The 14,643-nt window shown below is 47.1% G+C and overlaps 1 protein-coding gene and 1 long non-coding RNA gene across 13 annotated transcripts in view; one reads left to right on the forward strand and one right to left on the reverse strand.

The window, feature by feature from the left end:
• LOC133472600 (uncharacterized) lies at positions 1 to 8,885 on the reverse strand. 8 transcript variants are annotated; one of them, XR_009786769.1, is made up of 6 exons: positions 8,750 to 8,885; positions 8,454 to 8,616; positions 7,576 to 7,723; positions 3,431 to 4,300; positions 2,473 to 3,295; positions 1 to 898 (listed from the first exon to the last, which is right to left on the reverse strand). It is a non-coding gene; the product is annotated as an uncharacterized LOC133472600 (long non-coding RNA). The 8 variants fall into 8 exon arrangements; XR_009786768.1 differs by having other exon boundaries at positions 2,473 to 3,360; XR_009786765.1 differs by having other exon boundaries at positions 2,473 to 4,300.
• The window catches only part of clcn3 (chloride channel 3), a 23,951-nt gene continuing 13,434 nt past the window's right edge, over positions 4,127 to 14,643 (forward strand). For 3 of the 5 annotated variants that reach the window (XM_061763460.1, XM_061763462.1, XM_061763464.1), the window contains exons 1-2: positions 4,127 to 4,289; positions 12,785 to 12,945. In XM_061763460.1, coding sequence (XP_061619444.1) covers positions 4,127 to 4,289; positions 12,785 to 12,945 — 324 coding nt within the window. Of the gene's footprint in view, positions 4,290 to 8,766; positions 8,908 to 12,784; positions 12,946 to 14,643 lie in introns of those variants that run through there. The other 2 variants (XM_061763461.1, XM_061763463.1) reach the window with 1 other exon arrangement.

Consider the following 14,643-nt stretch of genomic DNA (forward strand, 5'->3'; position numbering starts at 1 on the left):
TAGTTATCTGGTAATGCCTCTACATTTATTTATTTATTTTTGACAATTGTGCAAAAAGATGCAGAGTCCTCTAGCACTTAGAGCAGTTCGAAAGACTAATATTGCAATAGTCCGGTGCAATGACCGTTGTGCAAAGGGCGCCGAGACTTTAAGAGAGTAGTGCGATAATCTGGGACAATGTTGATTGTGCAAATGTTGCAGATACTCCTCAGTCAGTGTGCAAATGGAGCAGATGCTACTCTGGCATGAGTGGCCAGTATTGGTCAACAGCAGATATGCAAATAGTGCGGCGTGGCGAGACGACTACAGTGAGTGCACGAGTAACACATCATTGGCCCCACACAAATGTGACAACAAAGTCAAGTCAAAAAATGGCCAGCATGTTGTAATGGAATTGTAGGTTAGCTGTTTAAGAAGTTGATGGCAAGAGGGATGGAGGTGTTGGAATGTCTGCTAGTTCTAGTTTGCATTGATCGGTAGCGACTACCTGAGGGAAGGAGCCGGAAGAGCCGGTGACCGGGATGCGGAGGGTCCGAGAGGATTTTGCACGCTCTTGTCTTAGTTCTGGCAGCGTGCAAGTCCTCAAGGGTGGGTCGGGGGGTACCGACAATCCTTTCAGCAGTTTTGATTGTCCGTCGCAGTCGGAGTTTGTCCTTTTTTATAGCAGCACCAAACCAGACTGTGAAGGAAGAACACAGGACCGATTGGATGTCCGCTGTGTCGAACCGCCCCAGCAGCTCCCGTGGCAGGCCGTGCTTCCTCAGAAGCCGCAGGAAGTACATCCTCATGTACATGCTGGGCCTTTTTGAGGACGTAGTTGATGTTGGTCGCCCGCTTCAGGTCCTGAGAGACTGTAATTCCCAGGAACTTGAAGGTCTCGACGGTTGACACAAGGCAGCTGTGGCGAAGTAAGGGAACAAAGTGCCAAACAAATTTTTTTTTTTAGGGTTGAAATAAAACGGCAATTGTTATGTTACCGAAGTTCTGACATCACCTGTATGTTATAATAGATAAATAGCGCTAGTTTATAAGAGACGGCTAAGTCTTAAGGATTTTATCCCACTTTTTTGTCATAAATGGAATCGTCCAGAAATCAATGCAAGTCAAAGGGAAATGTATGACGCGAACCTTGACTCTGTGGTAGAAAAATGGCCGTATGTTGTTATTAGTTGAGACGAAAGTGTGATGTTTCAACAGACCATTTAAAGATTTTTCAATGTTGGCGATCATTGTGCGCTATGATCATGTAAACCACGTGTGTCAAAGTCTGGCCCGCAGTTAGGCTTTACACCGTCACGATTTTTGGGACCGATCAGTGAGTTTAAAAAAACGATCACCGAACCGATCACATGATGGAGGAATGTGTCTATTGAAAGTGACCTGTTCATTTACTGTATATACTTGTGTGCTTAATTGCTCCCAAAAATGATATTTACAATAAATAAATGTATATGTGTTTCTCTATTGATGCCAGTGAGGCATAGTGACAGACAGAACAAATGAACGGTCAATCCCAAATGACTGCTCGAGCTGGCCCGCCGGCATCATTCACTGCTAATACTACAAATCCCACAATGCCCTGCTGTTGTTTTAGCGTGTCAATCAGGACAGGACCCAGAAACGCCCTCCCCTCTGTGGCAGTAATCATATCACGCTACTGTCACCGTGCCACCCCCCTCCAAAATGGCAAAAAGAAAGGCGGAAAACAGGTGGGAGGCAGAATATTTGTTTACATATGCAAAGGACAGACCTGTTTGTCTTGTTTGTAGAGTCAACGTGGGCGTAATTTAGGAGTACAACATGAGAGGACACTATGAAACGCAACACCATGACAAGTACAAGGACCTGGACATGACTCAAAGGAGGCAGAAAGTAAAAGGAGGCAAAAAGAAGGATCAGACTACAACACAAAATATCTCTTTCGCGATTGCACTATGTCTGACTACTGCAATAAAATCTTGCATTCCGATACCAACGCATCCCGTTTTTTACGATCATCGGGCTTTATCTTGGCAACTCAAATGCGACCGGATACACTCGTTACCGTGGCGACCACAACAAGAGTGGAGCGCGCCGACTGTATTATACGGACAAAATGGGGGGAAACGTGTGTTGGTGGCCACCGGCGCTCAGGACAGGAGAGGACGTTCGTTTCAGGCTCGCTTGAGGCACGTTCCCGTACTTTGAATACCATACGGCTCGCAAGCAGGCAACAAAACGTTATGTAGCCTAGCAAGCTAGCGGTACCACGAACAGTTGGACGTAAACATGACTGTGGAAATGTGCGGTGCCTCCCTGCAACTTCATGGCTGGCGTACGCACGTTCCTACGGCTGTTGGTGCTTTGGCGACACTTAGAGGTGATGCTGGGAAACTGTTAGAATACATTTGCTAATTATGTTTTTATGTAACAAGGATGGAAGGAGTGCATTTGCTCGCTAAATGTAGCTAACGCGAGCTGCAAATGAGTTACCTTCGTCTCCATATCATCCGAAGGGATGAAGCTCGGCTGGCGATCCAGAGGGAGTTCACTCGTATGACGATTCCGGATCCCATTTACTCAAATCCTGGTCGGCAGAAGACGCTGGTGTTCGTCCCCTCTGGCCCGGCCGAGGAAGATGTACACGCCCGCTTGAGCTCGAATTCTCCTTAGCAGAACAGAGTCGGTCAGCAACGGCAAATCTCGCCGCGAGGTCCGCCACCGCTCGGTCGATGATTCGAAGTTTTGCTTTTCAATGTATTTTAATCCTCCTGTTTCGAGCCCTGCGGAACGCCACATAATGGCGACTCTTTGAATTGAAAAAGTAAACCCCTACAGACGTCTGTCAACCAATCAGCTTTCGTCAGCACAGCCCGCCCCCTCAAAGAGTTCCTGGTAGCTCTCAGAAGACCCGCTCCACCAGGAGGAACAAAATAATCCAGGGGGAACCCTCCGTGCCCTGGTAGTTTTTTTTTCGGTAGAGAGCCTCGGTGAGACGGGTAAAGAAGAACCCAAAGATCACTGTAGCTGAGCTCCAGAGATGCAGTCGGGAGGTGGGAGAAAGTTCTAGAAAGGCAACCATCACTGCAGCTCTCCACCAGTTTGGGCGTTATGGCAGAGTGGCCCGACGGAAGCCTCTCCTCAGTACAGCAAAGATAAAAGTCTTTTTCAACGGCGGATGGTCGCTTCCTTCTTTTCTTTTTTCGCTTCGCCAGCTTTGCTAGCAGCGGTAACTTGTAGCGAGACACTTTGTATCCGCGCCGCTACGTCAACGCCAGCTCGTCTCGCCGTGGAGGATCCGAGCCAACGCGTCGAGCTGCCGCAAGAAATTGTCAATTCCACTTGATTTGCTTTGCCAGGAGATCACCATTTTTACCTAAACTATGGTCGTCAACTTGCTGGAAATGTGTTACATAACACATAAACAATGCAAATATGAATTTTAACTGACCTCTTAACATGTTTGTCCTCTGACCTTCGAGGTCAGTGTTCCACTGCTGAGCAAAGAGAACATTAAGCCTCATCTTAATTTTGCCAGAAGACATCTTGACGATCCCCAGGACCTTTGGTAAAGTTGTCTTTGGTTCTGACGACACAAAAGTTGAACTTTTTGGAAGGTGTGTGTGGCGTAAAAAGTAACACCGCATTTCAGAAAAAGAACATCATGCCAACAGTAAAATACGGTGGTGGTAGTCGTGTGGTCTGAGGTCTACTTCAGGACCTGCTAGACCTGCTGTAATAAATGGAACCATGAATTCTGATGTCCGGCCATCTCTTCGTGACCTCAAGCTGAAACGAAGTCCCGGGCCCAGAGGAGCATACGAAAAAATTGTTTTTTTTATTAATACAATTAAGCGATTGTTCAGCGCGGGTTGTGTATGCAAGTTCCTGCGTTGAACGCACGCGCTGTTGCTTGTAGCATGTTCTTCTGCCTTCCCTGAGCGCGCTTTAAGCTGTTTATTGACACCCCAGTTGGAGCTTACTGCAAAACTGACTGCACAATGACAAAAAATTACTCAATTACATTGAGTATTTAAATACAAGACACACATGGATTTAGACATGACCAGCTTATATATCAGTTGAATGTTTAATGAGGCGATTTGCTCATGTTCTCATGTCACCCAGGGCACTGGTGCTTTGCTAAATGGAGTCAGAGCAGCTGTACCACAGAGGCTACTCCCAGAACAGCTACAACAGCATTGCCAGCGCCAGCAGCGACGAGGAGCTGCTGGATGGAGCTGGCATCGTCATGGACTTTCACACCACTGAGGATGACAACCTGCTCGACGGGGACGCTTCCTCCCCAGGTAGGGAGCACCTGGACGGGGACAATTCAAACAGTGTTCAGGGCAAGAAATATCATTTAAAAGTGGAAAGGTTCTAAAAAGCATGAGAACAAGTTTCTGAACCTGGCCTTCAAAACATTCACACTTGGGGCTGACGTCACTTCTGCTGGCAACTTACTCCATTTGTGCGCAGCATAATAGCTAAATGCTGCTTCGCCATGTTTGCTTTGGACTCTGTGCTCTGAGATCAGGTCTGTGGATCTCAGAGCCTTACTGCGTTTATGTTACATCAGCATTTCTTTCATGTATTCAGGACCGAAACCATTTTGTGAGTTTTGGACCAGTTGCAGAACTTTAAAATCTATTCTTCAGCTGACTGGGAGCCAGGTTAGAGACTTTCAAATTCGAGTAATATGCTCTACCTCTTTGTTCTGATCAGAACCCGAGCTGCAGCTGTTTAATGCTCTCTTGGGGGAGTCCGGTCAGAAGACCATTACAATAGTCAAGTCTCCTTGAGATAAAAGCGTGGATGTGTTTCTCCTGGTCTGCTTGGCACATGCAAGTCTTCACTCTGGATATGTTCTTACAATGGCAGAAGGCAGTTTTTGTAATTGATTTGATAGATTCCAACCTGATTCTCAATTCACATTGTGCATAAAAGATAAGGCGTTCATTTCTTTTTCTTTTTTCTTATCGCATTACCAGCCTTCATCTTCATTTAAGCAGCTAGCATTTTAGCATTTTGTGATACGTTTAAGACACATTCTTTGTACTACTCTTAAGTTTTGAAAGTGTTTCTTCAAACTAAAATGAAGAAGACCTCGAGAGAAAACAAATATTTCCTTCATCTCCCTTCACCAAAACCCTCCTCGGTTTGGGTATGTGATGATGATCCATTTTGCTCTTATTCCTCTCTGGGCACATTTGCCATGTTTTTCACCTCCAGTACTTGACTCAAAGTTTTGCCACTTACAGATCATCAGATTGGCAACATGTCACACAGTGACTACACTAAGCATTTTTGGATTTCGGGCCAAAATAAAACTACCAAAATAACATGTCACATACGTAACTTGTCCTGGTAACAGGTCCTGACTGTTTGTGCCTATGCACCAAACAGCAGTTCAGAGTACCCACCCTTTTTGGAGTCTTTGGAGGGGGTGCTGGAGAGCGCTCCTGCTGTGAACTCACTCGTTCTGCTGGGTGCCTTCAAAAGTCACGTGGGCAATGACAATGAGACGTGGAGGGGCGTGATAGGGAGGAACGCCCCCCCGCCAACCAAAACCCGAATGCTGCTCTGTTTTTGGACTTCTGTGCTCAACATGGATTGCCCATAACGAACACCATGCTCAGACAAAAGGGTGACAACGTGCACTTGGCACCAGGCCACAGTTCGATGATCGACTTTGTGGTCGTGTCATCGGACTTGCAGCCGCATGTCATGGACACTCGGGTGAAGAGAGGGGTGGAGTCGTCAACCGAACACCACCTGGTTGGCTCCAAAGGTGGAGGAAGATGCCCGTCCGACCTGGCAGACACAAACTTATTGAGAGGGTTTGTTGGTAATGTCTGGCAAAGTCCCCTGTCAGAAGGAGCTTCCACTCCTATCTCTGAAAGGGAAGGCGGAGACATTGAGTATGAGTAGACCACGTGCCGTGCCTCCATTTATGTAGGTGGCCGACTGGAGCTGTGGACGTACAGTTGTTTGTGTCTGTCGTGGCGGAAATCCCCGAACCCGTTGGTGGACACCAGCTGTAAGGGATGCCGTCCAGCTGAAGAAAGAGTCCTATCGGGCCTTTTTTGTCTGTGGGATTCCGGAAGCAGCTGGTGGGCACCGGTTGGCCGAGCGAAAAGCAGCGTTGGTGGTCGCTGAGGCAAAAACTTGGGCATAGGAGGAGTTTGATGAGGCGATGGAGAACGACTTGGGGACGGCTTTGAGGAAATTCTGGTCCATCAACCAGCGTCTTAGGAGGGGAAAACAGTGGACCATCAACACTGTGTATGGTGGGGATGGGGCGCTGCTGACCTCAACTCTGGACACTGTGAGTCGGTGGGCCGAATACTTCGAAGACCTCAATTTCACCGACACACCTTCCTGTGAGGAAGCAGAGTCTGGGGACTATGAGGTGGGTTCTTCTATCTCTGGGGTTTAGGTCACAGAGGTGAGTAAAAAGCTCCTCGGTGGCAAGGTCCCAGGGGTGGATGAGATCCACCCTGAGTTTCTGAAGGCTCTGGATGTTGTGGGGCTGTCCTGGTCGCCTCTGCAACATCGCATCGGGGACAGTGCCTCTGGATTGGCAGACCGTGGTGGTGGTCCCCCTTTTTAAGAAGTGGGACCGGAGGGTGTATTCCAACTATAGGGGATCTCACTCCTCAGCCTCCCTGGTAAGGTCTATTCAGGGGTTCTGGAGAGGAGGTTCCGTCAGGAAGTCGAATCTCAGATTCAGGAGGAGCAGTGTGGTCTTCGTCCTGGCCGTGGAACAGTGGACCAGCTGAATACACTCAGCACGGTCCTCGAGGGTGCAAGTGAGTTCCCCCTTACTCTGTTACCTTATCTCTGAATGCTGCATAATACTCCACAGTCTCCACTTTGCTGCAGTGCTCCATTAACTTGCGTTAGCCTCGAAAAAGTACTCCCCCCAACTGCCTACCAGGCACTCGGGTAGCTAGCTGCTAGCCGCTAACGCCGGAGCGGTAGCGCTGTAGTCTACCATGTAAACAATGGCTGCGTAATAAATTTTGCGTATTAAATTAGCGATTGAACATGATTTTGATTTGGTGGTGTGTTGATGTTAGTGGCAACAATATATGATGGTAATATAAACCAGTCAGGGCATCATCAATATGCGATGGGAGCATGGCTGTTTTGTCAGCTGATGGAGGAACTCAAAACCTTGCCTGGTGGTTGTAAGGAGACGTTCGAAGGTTTTGCAGCCTTTGGGGACCACGTTGTTCATTACTCTTGCCATGATTGGTCTGGCACCTGGTGTGACGTGTATTGAGCAAAAAAACGATTATTTTGATTGATCTTGAAATCACATCCGATTAATTATTCAACGTGATTATTCATTGATTTCAAAACTTAGTATTTTTCAACTACCAAAACACAACTTTAAATATAACCTGAAAAAAGAAACCAGAAAATTAATCATGTAATCCACCTGCGTGCTTCTACCTCCGCTCTCGTAGGTCACCCTATGTTCCTGCCTCGTCTGGAAAAAACTGTTCACTCCAGCCGTTTGCATCCTTGTTGCAAAGTCTACCAGCATCTGTCCCTCCAAGTTCCTTTCCTGGATGCCGTACTTACCCATCACTTCTTCGTCACCCCTATTTCCTTCACCAACATGTCCATGACAATCTGCACCAATCCCGACTCTCTCTCTGTCTGGGATGCTCAGAACGACTTGGTCTCGCTCCTTCCAGAATTTCTCTTTCACCTCTAGGTCACATCCTACCTGTGGGGCACAGCCACGAATCACATGACACATAACACCCTCAAGTTCAAGTTTCAGCCTCATCACTCGATGTGATTCTCTTTTCACCTCCAAGACATTCTTAGCCAACTCTTCTCTTAAAATAACCCCGACTCCATTTCTCTTCCCATCTACACCATGGTCAAATCATTTGAACCCTGCCCCTAAACTTCTCGCCTGACTGCCTTTCCACCTGCTCTCCTGGACACACAATATAGCAACCTTTCTCCTCATCATCATGTCAACCAAGTCCCGTTCTTTTCCCTGCCTCGTTTGCGGCGGGTCCACCTCCCACGCTCAGGGGCTTCCCGGGAAGCGGGTGCTGGCGGGCGTGGGGGGTCGGGTGGGTGGAGGGGCGTGGGGGTGGAGTTGGTGCGCGGGTCTCGGAGGGATGACACTCGGATAGATGGATGGATGGATGTTTTAAATGTTTTTTTAAAATGCTTTCAGTCACGTAACGCACATTGTGTTACCTTGTGTATGAAATGCACTATTTCAATCAATTTGCTTCGCTTTTAACTATTTGCCGGTCGATCGGCCGGTTCAAGCTATATTGAGTTCGACGCCATACGATTCATGAATTCGTGCATCTTTTAAATCAAAAGCGGTTTTCCGATTCAAATCGGTTTTTGTTACACCCATCAGGCCCAGCCCCTTAAGAGTTCCTGGGGGCACGGGAGGAACTAAATAATCCTTGAGTAACCTGCTGTACCCGCGTAGTTTTTTCCGCGGTTCCTGCGGTGGAAGAGGTCTTAATGTCTTCTAGAGGGGTGCTTGTCAGTGGTCAGCACAGGCTCGGTGATCTCCCCTGGCAACTGAGCAGGCTGTGAGTGTTTGTTTGTGTGCGATGATGTCATCAGCCCTGAAGTCAGCTGCTGCAGTGGAGAGAGGGAGCAAGAAGGGGAGGGTTCGTGAAAGAGGACACACACACACACAGTTTCTCTGTGTCGCCGTGTGCAGCCGTGCTCGTGTTGCTCGGGCAAACATGGCAGCGGCTGACGCACGCACCTGTGCTCAAGGAAGACTAGCTTAGCCTAGCGTCGCCTGGCCTCCTCTTGCCGACTCTCTGTCCGTCATCATGGAGGAGGAGGACAAGGGCGCCGACCCCTGTTTTCCTTACGACGGGGGAGGGGACACCATCCCCCTGCGGGAGATCCCGAAACGAGGTACGAGTCGGAGCCCGGACCTTCGACGCGCCGTTGCTATTGACGACGTCATGCAACGGAGCGAGGATAATGAGATTAAGCGCGAGGCCTCGTGAGCCGCGTCGACCGCGGCCCGTCGCGAGGCGTCTGCCGTGCTCCGTACGTTGACTGGATGTTTGCGTCCAAAGAGATCGCCCGCCCTGGGATGACCCCTGTTGGCGTCGGGATTAATGTCTCCATTCGGCCATGCCGAAAGGGCTTCATAATCCTTGATTTCGAATGCAGTAAATCCTCGTTTATCGCAAGGGTTTACAGTCCAGAAAACCCCCGCAATACATGAAATCCGCAAAGTGCCGACCAATTATTTATTATATAAATATATATTTCTCATTAGGATTGGTACCAATATTTGCAGTTTTTTTTTTTTTAGTAATACCTAATGAAGTAGCATGTTTGCTATTTTGTTCTGTGTTGCTTCCATGGAGGACTCTCGTCTGCTGACACTAATTTGACACTGGTTCCCACTCGTTAGAAATGAAATGAGAAGTGATTTGAAAAAATTATTGATACAGTAACTACAGTACATGACCAATTTTACAGCCCACACTGCTCTTTTGACGAATAAGATTTTTAGGGCAAGTCGTGACACAGAACTGTCACAGTAATATTTACTGGGTCAGCTTCAAGAACACATTGGAATTTCGGGCCAGTAAAAGCTTCATTGTGGATATTTTTGACTGAAACCTGTCAGGTAATTGGGAACGGGGTTCACAGAGGAAATGAAAAGATTCGCAAACTATGTGAAGTCAGGCTTCGAGAATGGAGACATTCTTGCATGTCGCTGGGTGTGCTGAAAATCCCGCCTCCTCTCAACTTTTACCTGTCAATCAAATACATCATGGCTCCTCTGCAGGGGGAGGAGCAGTGCACTAGCACACGCTTTCCCAGGCCGCAGAGTCATTCTGTCCATTTGTTTCTGTTGCAGTTCAGCAGGCCGTTAATCAACGGTGGGACTTGTCAGCCGCAATGCGTCACGAGGAGGAGGAGGCGGGAAGTCACCCGTGGCGCACGCAGTGCTGTGGCCGCCGAGTTGCAGGCTTTGGTTTTTCCCGCCTCCTCGTCTTCACCCGCAACGTGAGTGGCTGAAAGCCCTTCGCCGTGTACTCCGACCTTTGTCGGGTTGGCATGGGCCGCGGGGTGGCGGATCCTGCGGGGTTTGCCGCTGCCTCACGATGCAACGCGCATGGGGGCAGACGGCGGAGACATTGTAGCCCATATCACACAAAACACGTTACAGTTTTTTTCCCGAATTGTGGGCGTAGTTTGATGGCTGAAAGCACCCTATAGTGGTAGAACTGGGTCCATTATGAATGAGGAAGTGGCCATTCGGCCGAATGGCCACACTGCATGGAATAAAGGGAATAAGCCAGAAAGTAAACTTTAGCCCTGCCCACCCACAAAAAAAAAGGAAACTTTAGAAGGTGGAAAAGAGTTTTAAGCCATATCTGAACAATTCAGTTTTTATAATCTACTCTAAATACCATACTATGTACTCAAGATCCATCCAGCCATCCATCCATTTTCTACCGCCTATCCGAGGTCAGGTCACGGGCTAGTAGCTGTAGCAGGGACGCCCAGACTTCCCTCTCCACAGCCACTTCATCCAGCTCTTCCGGGGGGATTCCGAGGCGTTCCCAGGCCAGCCGAGAGACGTAGTCGCCGAGCTTCTCACCCTCTCTCTAAGGGAGAGCCCGGACACCCTGCGAAGGAAACTCATTTCGGCCGCTCGTATCCGGGATCTCGTCCTTTCGGTCTCGACCCGCAGCTCGTGACCATAGGTGAGGGTAGGAACGTAGATCGACCGGTAAATCGAGAGCTTGGCCTTCCGGCTGAGCTCCTTCTTTACCACAACGGATCGATACAAAGTCCGCATCACTGCAGACGCCGCACCGATCCGCCTGTCGATCGCGCGTTCCGTTCTTCCCTCACTCGTGAACAAGACCCCGAGATACTTGAACTCCTCCACTTGGGGCGGGATTGTCTTGTCTGTGAAGTGTAAAAACCCACGAAAACAATCCCCGCGATATAGCGGGCGAACAGGTTCCTTGTTGTTTCTTCAGCTGGCTTCACACAGCAACGCGATACTTCAGGGGGCCACATTGAGGTGATCAGGGTCATTTTGTATGGTCGGCTTAGGAAGCAGACTGTGCTCCTAAAGCTACGGTTTACTGCCATGGCTGGTCGTCATAGTTACAAGTAAAAAGCCTTTCGGGTGGGATAAGGCCTCAGACAGATGTGGCCACCAGGTTGATCAAAGTGCTCAACACTAATGTTGCGTTCTTTTCACTTTTAGTGAACCCCATTCATCACTGGATACGTTCCAGACCTACCCATGAAAATCTTAAAAAAGCATTATTATTATTATTATTTTTTTTTAAACACATTTGAATGTATAAAAAGTGCCTGTTCTCACTCTCTCGCTGTGAAGAAATTGGGGTGTATCGTATAAGATCGCTTTGAGTGAATAATACGAAGAAAGATTCTCGCTCGCGCAGTTCTCCAAATAAGCGGCAAGGTGAAGCATGCTTCGAGCTGTCAATTTGCCACTCCTGTAAAACCAACATACCAACATACATGCAAATCAGTTTGAGGTTTTGAACTCAATATAGGCCATTTACGTGAATCGTATCGATCTGGTGAGTTTTTCCTGGGGGCTGTTTCATACTCCTTGAATGCTGGCAGCTTGATGCATTCCACACATCCACCACCCCCCCCACACATTCTTTCTGAATATTACTCCGCGGCGGACTAATATGCGAGCACATTGGCCTGAGGTTCCGCCTGTGTGCTCGGGACCTGCTTCGGATAAGTCGCAGGAGTTGACGAGGCCAGAATAAAAACACTTTTGCTGTTTAGAAGTAATGGTACTTTTACTCCGTTACAATGATCTAAATGTCGCTCGCTACTTTTATTGATCAATTATTGCTCATTTATCAACTATTTAGTGTGCAAGACTACGACTTCGACTTCCGCATTGGGCGCTGTTTGCTCCAATCCAATTTAAGCAATAGTGACGTTTCAGTCTAGTTCACCAATCAAACAACACAGAGTCACATGACCTCCCACAACGTCTGCTATTGGGCTTCCCGGGTATAGGTGTTAACAATAGATAAGCCAGCCCGACTGATCGTCGTGCCTACGTGGCCACCGTGTTGGGAAGGTCGTCGTTACCCTGAAGGCAACGGGGCGCTACTCGTGTTTACATTTAGACGAACAAAAAACAACAGCTTTTGTGTATTGTCGTATTTTTATCTGGCACTGTCTGCCTAAACGTGGACATTTCAGCCCACTTCTAACTTTAGAAAACACCTTGCAGTCAATTGCAGATGATGTAGTTTTGGCTGTGCATACACGCACGCACGCACGCACGCAGTCATATAAGAATTTGCACATTCACGTTTTATTTTATTGACAACAACAGCTGATCCGTTAGTACATCTTGTATTAATCAGGATGCGCGCCTACGATTATCTAATTAGTTTACGGATGTTAATGTTAAATGTATGAAGCGACGGAGCGATGTTAGGGATTATGTCAATAGATGAATGAACTAACTTGCAATTCAGAAATGGCCAATACAAACAGAAAACAAATATTAGACTTAATATTTTCCTGGAGGATGCATTTGGGATTAGCCTTTGAATTTGCTAAGCGTGAACCAGACCACGATTTGAGTCAGTTGTTTTCCAGAATGAGAGTGCTGAAAGGATGAGGAGGATGCTATTGATGTGGCACAGCTTGAAGCTGGCATCGGGTGCGGGTGGAGATGGGCCTGGCTCAAGTATTCAACATCTGCCATATAGCGAGCACGACCTGATGTTTTGTTTCTCCCTCACAGGGTCTAACTATGCCATGTCTAATGGGGGTGGTGCACCCAGCAGCTCCACCCACCTGCTGGACTTCTTAGAGGAGCCCATTCCGGGCGTGGGCACGTATGACGACTTCCACACCATCGACTGGGTGCGCGAAAAATGCAAGGACCGTGAGAGGCACCGGAAGGTAATGACCGGTCTCGGCGGTCCCAACAGGACACGTTTAATGGCATTTTATTTGCAGCGTTGAACCGCCGCCCTCTAAACAAATATTGAACCTGTCTGGCAGGTTTAAATATGTGTTTTGCAACCTTTATTGAAACGAGGGCTGGCGGAAAAATTGTATCATGATTATGACTGTGTCCCACTAGAAAAATGGAGTGAATAATCAAGTATTCGGAACACTTTTCTTTTTGCTTGGTTGTTGAGCAATTATGAATACACGAGGAAAAAAATAAGCCAGTTCACGATATAAAACATTGATAGCCTTTTTTCTTCTTCTTATTTCTATCAAAAAAAGGAATAAGGAGCCTGTTGTGTAACTTGAGCAGTGACATAATAATGCTGTGCATTTATGAGCTTAACCAAACTACATAACCTAAAATGAAGATGAAAATGAAGACGCCTCGATATTACCTCCATTTATTTATTTTTGTGTTTTTGTTGATTTATTTTCCACCGACAGTACTTGACTCAAAATGTAGCCACTTGCGGATCAGATGGTCGTACACTGCCCATGATCTGATCTGATCGGTGTTATCGGTATCGGCCGATAATTAGCATTTTATGCTGATCGGCTTTCATGTCATAAGTCGCCGATCCGATCAATGACGTCATCGATCGGCTCCGCACAAGACATTTACATTACGCCGTCGCATATGAATCCAAAAGCTAGTTTACGTTTTTGCCTCGTCACGTGTCTTGTAGCGCAGTACTGTTACTATTTGATGGCCAATAAAGTTTTTTCACAAATGTTTGCATGGTTTAAATAAAGGGTGTTCCAATTATGAACATCCATTTTCTTAGCATGAACAATATCAATATCAAAGCTATGAACTGAAAGGCAACGAACCCAATTTAATTCATGTTTCAGCTCAACGTTAAATTATAGCATTGTTGAAATTGTTATTTGGGACTGTTTTATCACGTCAAATGGTTTATATGTGCGAGTTTTGACGTGACTTCCTGTTTTAAGCTTGTAGCCTTTTATTTTGAAGGGAACGCACCGGAACTCGGCATTTTGGCACGAAAGGTACCTTCACACGAAAATGCTTTTTCTGTCATCGGCTTTTACATTGGTCTGAAGACTAAAATAAACGCCAAAAACCATCGGTGCAAAAGTGCAACCAATCGTTTACCTAGTTAGCTGTTAGCAGGGGTGAGAGTCCTAAGTCTTTGCTGTCATGTCCCAAGTCGAGACAGTCAAGTCGCGAGTCTTACACTTTGGAGTTGCACTTACTTTTGAGTCATTTGCACAACAAAGTAATAATATATATGAATATGTATAATACTTATATAGTCGGCACGGTGGACGACTGGTTAGCACATCTTGGCTACACCCTGAACCGGTGGTTGATATGAATAAAAAAATGTGAATTGAACTGCAAAGAAAAAAAGCTTCATCGCAGTACAATATTGACTTATTGATTTAACTTTGTGCCTTTTAACAATTTAATACTGTGTAATGATGCCGTTGTCAGTAGCAGTAGCGCTCCTGTCGGTGTCAGCCGAGTATCAAGATAAAGCGGAGTGGGACACTTTTCATCACCGAGAGTATCAAAGCGGTTTTGAAGGTGTCCTAAATTCAATTATTATTCAACACCACACTGTTGTGCCGCAACACGGTGGTCGAGAATGACCGGTGTCGTAAGTCATCCGAGTGTTG

This window comes from Phyllopteryx taeniolatus, chromosome 23, assembly GCF_024500385.1.
Source record: "Phyllopteryx taeniolatus isolate TA_2022b chromosome 23, UOR_Ptae_1.2, whole genome shotgun sequence".
Classification (NCBI taxonomy): Eukaryota; Metazoa; Chordata; class Actinopteri; order Syngnathiformes; family Syngnathidae; genus Phyllopteryx; species Phyllopteryx taeniolatus.